Source organism: Saccopteryx bilineata, chromosome 4, assembly GCF_036850765.1.
Source record: "Saccopteryx bilineata isolate mSacBil1 chromosome 4, mSacBil1_pri_phased_curated, whole genome shotgun sequence".
Lineage (NCBI taxonomy): Eukaryota > Metazoa > Chordata > Mammalia > Chiroptera > Emballonuridae > Saccopteryx > Saccopteryx bilineata.
Genome location: NC_089493.1, coordinates 180508883 through 180514762, shown reverse-complemented (window position 1 = coordinate 180514762; position 5880 = coordinate 180508883). Strand labels below are relative to the sequence as shown.

Genomic DNA, 5880 nt, shown 5'->3' with positions numbered 1-5880 from the left:
GAGTGGCTTTGATCACGTGCTCGGGTGCACAAGGGTTGGTGGCCTTGGCCTTTGCCCCGCCCCCGTGTGTGATGTTATGCTCGGTCCTGAGGGCACTGGCGAGCACCTTTGCTCAGCTGCGGGTCTCCGCCTGTTTCCGAGCTTTCGCCCTGCCTTTGCAGGATGATCCCACTCAAGGAACAGCTGCTAGCCTTGGCTCTACCACCAGGAAAGGCTGCGTGCCCAAGTTCAGCTTCGTAGCGGAACTCTGCCTCTTCTGGGCTTTTGGCTCCACCCCCGCGGGAGGAGCCTGCTACCAAGTCAGACCGCAAGCCTGGGTTGCACGGGTGGGGCAGGGATGTGCTCCTCTGCCCTTGCTCCGGGGCTGGTTTCTACCCTTTCTGGGTTTCCCGCCCTTCTCCCGGAGGCTGGATTACAGGCTGCTGGCAGCTGAGCTTAGCCTCTTTTGCACGCCCCCTTCTCCCTAGCCGGGCAAGATTGAGCTCACACCTGAGCCCACTGGTGGCCAGCCGGCTTCCGCCCCTGCCAGCAGAACCGCGCTTTTGTCTCCCACTGCCGCCCGCTCTCCGGTGCGCCCTCAGCCGTGTGGGTGGGGGCGTTGCAGCTCGGACCCTAAGACTCACTACCGTAGACCCGAAAGCTCCCTCCTTCTATGCGACTCTGCTCTGAATGCCGCGGGGGGGGGGGGGGCTTGTTTGGCTGCTCTCCTGCTTCCCTTTGCTGGTATTGCTGTTTCCGGGGGAAATATTCACTTCAGCTTTGGGGAGTGACTCGTCCCAGGGGTTAGAGTGGCTATCTCCCAAAAATGTTTCTCCCTATGCCTCCTAGATTGCACTCTCTTCCTGATACTGTGGTTCTCTCCCCTCTCCCTCCGTCTCCAGGAGCCCCGGGTGAGTGTTTGTGAGAGAGATGTTCTGCGTGGTCCCTTTAAGAAGGATCCTGGGTCTGAGAAATCAGACTCTCTCACAAACAGTATCCTGACTTGTTTCAAGCTAAATACTGTCCTTATGCTTCTTCTGGGCTCTGGGGCTGCAGGCTGGGGCTTTGTTCCTGGGGCTCAGGGCCCTTTCCCCTCTGCTAAACTCACTTCCCGCCACGCGAGTCTCTCCCTGCTGCCGTTCGCTCCGAGAAGCTGGGCAGCCCTCTCCGCGTTTCTGCTTTTCCTACCAGTCTCTGGGTGGCTTCTTCAGCATTCCTCGGTTGAAGAGTCCTTTTAGTTTAGTCCAAAGTTGGTTTTTCCAGTTGATAGTTCATAAAATTAGTTTGTAATCCACATTGGTTCTGGGAGGTAGATGCTGGTACGTTCACCTACTCCAGCGCCATCTTCTCTCTTGAAACTGAGTATTTTTATCTAGATGCTTTGAACCAATGTTATTTTCATGTCCATTATACATTTTTTTTATGTCCTCAATGTCTCTTTAAGTCAAAGCTGAGCTAACATTTTTTCTCCCAATTTAAAATTCTCAAGAACAATGTCTATCTGGCATAGATCTCATGGACACTCACTTTTTTAGACAAAAGCAAAATTAAAATAACTTTTAGATATAATTTTTCTCTATTTTTGGCTTTTGTTGAGATGGCTAAGGAACAAGCTCATAAATGTCTTACAGGACCTCTAGTCTGAATGAAAAACTTGTAGAAATACTCTTAAGCCCTTGTGATTGAACATTGATCTTTTAATCTTGCTAAGGTTTGGACAAAAGCTAGTATAGCCACACATCGATCTTATCTACCATGATTTCAGCATGATTTTCAAATTTTAGCATGTTTTCCTCTCTGCGTGGGTTGTCTTTATTTAAACACTGGTTTATTCATTTTATGTCTTTTCCTTTCACATTTTATTAAAAGCAGGAAGAAATCAGGGTGCAATTTCAACACTGCTTGGAAATGTCTTCCCCTAAATGTCCAAGTTCACCATGTACGAGTTCTGGTTTCCGTATGGCTGTGGGACACCGTTTCCTTGAGTGTATGACTGCATGTCAAAGCTTCTACTCCTCCAGAATTAAATAACATGTCCTCCACTTTCTTCCAAACCCACCTAGCAACATTCTTACCATTCAGATTTCTGTCTGTTCACTCTGTATTGGGTTTTTTCCTGAAGCAATTTAAGACTTTTCTGTAATGCTTCTCATTTTCTCCCATTAAAACCAAGACACAGGCCCAAAATGGAGTTATTCATACTAAGCCTCATATCACTAACTATGACTTAATTACTGTTTCAGCTCTTCCACAAATGGAATCTCCTTCTCAATCAGGCATCTCCTGATCAGTGTTAGGCAATCTCTCTAAAAGAACTTTGTCATCTTCTGTAAGAAAAGTAACTTTACAACAACTAACCTTCCTCCTCCCCACTCCCCCACCCCCAGTGTTCACTTCTGCCTATAAAATCTCTTTCCTAATATAGCTCTGTAGAACTTTCTATCTGCTAGACTGGGTGGGTCCTGCCTAATAAATTGTTGAATAAAGTCAATAAGACCTTTAAACTCAATTGAAATTTTTTTTTTGGAATACTTCTCAACTCTCACCAGCAGGATCTTTCTTTTTGTTTAAATAATTTTATTTTTTTTTAATGGGGCGACATCAATAAATCAGGATACATATATTCAAAGATAACAAGTCCAGGTTATCTTGTCGTTCAATTATGTTGCATACCCATCACCCAAAGTCAGATTGTCCTCTGTCACCTTCTATCTAGTTTTCTTTGTGCCCCTCCCCCTTCTCCTTGCCCCCCCCCAACCACCACACTCTTAGTTTCACTTTTATGTCCCACCTACGTATAGAATAATGCAGTTCCTGGTTTTTTCTGATTTACTTATTTCACTTCGTATAATGTTATCAAGATCCCACCATTTTGCTGTAAATGATCCAATGTCATAATTTCTTATGGCTGAGTAGTATTCCATAGTCCAACAGGATCTTTCATGTCTGTATTTCAACTAACAATCTGGTGAAAGAAATCTAGACTGTTCTCCTGGGTTCCTCAAAAACTCTTCTAGCATCTGTCCCTTGTCTAAATGTGTATTTATATTAAAACATATAAAATGACCATTTTTAGTTGGTAATAATATTCAAATGTCACCAAATTATGTGGTTTAACTTTTAATGTTAGTTTGTAGATATGATATTTTGGAAGCATGACTTGCATGATTATACTTTTCTCATTTCTTGTTTTAAAATGAAATTTATTGCAGTTGCTGGTTAATAACTATAAGTTTTTAAAAAGAAAATTAATTGCCCATTAATGTGTCGGTTTATTTCTGGGCTCTCAGTTGTGTTCCATTGGTCTGTGTGTCTGTTTTCTGCCAATACCATGCTGTTTTGATTACAGTAGCTCTGTAATATAATTTGAATTCAGGCAGTGAGATAACTGTGCCCCCCACCCTCCAAGATTGTTTGGCTATTTGGAGTGTTTTGTGATTCCATACATTTTTATTTATTTATTTTTGTTTATTTTATTTTGCTTATTTCTACAAAATGTCCTGGCCACCTCATAATTTTATTCTTTCTGGTCACCATAGGAATTTAAGATTTTTGTTTAAGAAAAACCAACAGGCCACTGGGGCTGAAGCCCCCTTTGTGAGCTCAGCTGGCTCCCCCTCCCCCACCCCGTCGCCATGTGGACTCGACTAGGGCAATGTCTACATTCCGAATTCCACGTCGCGAGCTGTGAGAGAGAAACGGCCAATGGCTTTACCCAGGTGAAGGGGGAGAGGAAAGGTTCCCAGAGCACCCTCCTGTGCCGCCCTGGCCTGGGGGCTGCCCGGAAGTCTGCCCGGGAGCCACGCGAGATGGTAGTGGGGATCCTGCTGTGCTAGGAGCAGGGCTGTGGGTGGCGGGGATGAGGGCAAGCAGGAAACGGACCTGGGGACACCCACTCGAATCCCAGGACAGCCTGGTGACTTGAGAGGCTCGGGGCAGGGCTCCCGCCGCAGTGAAAAGAAGACCAGTCCACTTGTGGTACCCACCGCACAGAAACCAAAGCCCCGGGGAACAGAGGGCCAGTGCAGGGCCACCCAGGGCCGCGATGCCACTGACGCTCAGAGAGCTGCCTGGGACCACGATGCCACTGAGGCCCAAAGAGCTGCCCAGATCGGCGATGACCCCGAGGCTCCGAGAGCCACCGGGAAACGCAATGCCGCAAAGGCTGGGATCGCCCTCCAAGACCCTGGCGGCACCTCGTTCCGAAACACCATCCAAGACCACGATGCCGCTCAAGGCCCCCGGAATCACGGTGCCACAAAGGCTGGGAACGCCATCCAGGACCCTGGCGGCACCTCGTTCCGAAACACCATCCAAGACCACGATGCCGCTCAAGGCCACCCTGGGCAGTACCCAGGTGACCTGGGACACGCGGGGGTTCTGGACGGTGGAAACGAGTGCTGAGCTCAGATCCCAGGAACCAGGAATCCTTGCCGCAAGGGAGGACTCCAGTATTCCCCCTACATCGTATTTTCGTTTAATAAGTAATTTTTTGAAGCCAGAGAAGCCAACGAATGTAGTGATGGGGCTCATAAAAAAGACCGTGGAAGTGATGAAGCTGGACCACGAGCTGAAAGAAACTCAAATCCAGCAAAAAGTGGTAAGGGAGGAAGCCGAGCTGCTACTCAACGAACAGCTACCCGTGCAGGCGGAGATCAAGGTCACGCTGGCCAACCTGGTGGACACAACTAAGGAGTCCAGACGCGAGATCGAGCGCCAGTGGGACAGCTGCGCGCAAGCGGGTGCCGAGACCCTGCAGAGGGGACAGGAGTCAGCCTCCAAGTCTGCGAGGCAACCTTCCGAGCCGAGAGCCACGCAGCTCCTGGCGAAGGAGAAGCTGGACTCCGATCCGAAGCAGCAGTCAGAGGCAGCGAGGGACAGCTCCCCGGTGGTGGAGGAGGAGACGGATTACAGAGAGCTGCAGACAGTACAGGAGGCGCTGCGGCACGCCCGGGCCCAGACAGCGGCGAAGGCCCAGGCCCGGTACCTCCAGGCAAAAGCATCGCTGGAGCAGCAACTGTGTGAGCCAGCCGCGAGCGGCATGCTGGGAAAGAGAGAAGAAAAGCTGAGAAGGAGGGTCCAGGCTTTGGAGGTGGCGGCAGAGAAGTGTGCTTCGCAGTTGCGCCGCCTCGGAGCAGAGGGCCAGGATCTACAGGACCAGGATCTACATGACGTGGTGGTGCAGCAGCTGCGGCAGCGCCGGAAGGGGACCACCCTCCATAGCTGGTTAAAACTTCAGAAGCAGGATCTGCAGCAGCATCAGTACTCCACGAAGTGCCTGTTGCCAGAGAGGCAAGAACCACAGCAACAAGGTGCTCCAAGGACCAGAAGAAATTCTTCCATAGCCACCGAATCCACCCACAGTACATAATTTCTGCAGTGCGGTGCTGCAGCAGGCCTGGCAACTATATTCTTAGGTGCTGCCCAGATGTAGTTAGGAAGGCACTAGATCTCATAGCTCCTGTTACATAGTCATCGTGACATATTAGTGCGAAGTTAGGGCCTTTTTCCCCCCAGTCCAACTGCTACATCTTTGTGTGACTAGCTTCCTTTAATTAGCCCTTGTTAGTAAACAGGATGTTCCTCAAACCTCCAGATAACCTGACACCATTTGCCAAGCACTCACACATGAAACCAGGTGGGGAAAACCACCCTGAGGAAGTGAAAGGAGAACACTGTGTGATTTATTTCATCTTGCCGAAGCAGATTTCTGTATAGGAAAAGCACCTATTACGGATAGCATCTCAGATCGCCTTTGTGCGGTGCTTTCTGTTCTGTGATCAGACAGCATCAGTTTATCCTCATTCCTTTTGGCCAACTCAAAACACAAAGGCAAAGTGTTTTTAAGATTTTTTTCCCCCAAGTTTGTGCCAGTTACCAGGTAGCTGCTTCTATTTCTTG

At 48.9% G+C, this 5880-nt stretch overlaps 1 protein-coding gene across 1 annotated transcript; it reads left to right on the top strand.

Annotated features, from left to right (window-relative positions):
- The first annotated feature begins 4501 nt into the window (after positions 1-4501).
- LOC136335609 (coiled-coil domain-containing protein 121-like) lies at positions 4502-5350 on the top strand. The gene has a single exon (XM_066276792.1). The coding sequence runs from the start codon at positions 4502-4504 to the stop codon at positions 5348-5350; it is 849 nt and encodes a 282-aa protein (XP_066132889.1).
- The last annotated feature ends 530 nt before the right edge of the window (positions 5351-5880 follow it).

Coding starts and splice junctions, on each gene's coding strand:
- LOC136335609 (XM_066276792.1), top strand. CDS start 4,502: ATGGGGCTCATAAAAAAGACCGTGGAAGTGATGAAGCTGGACCACGAG.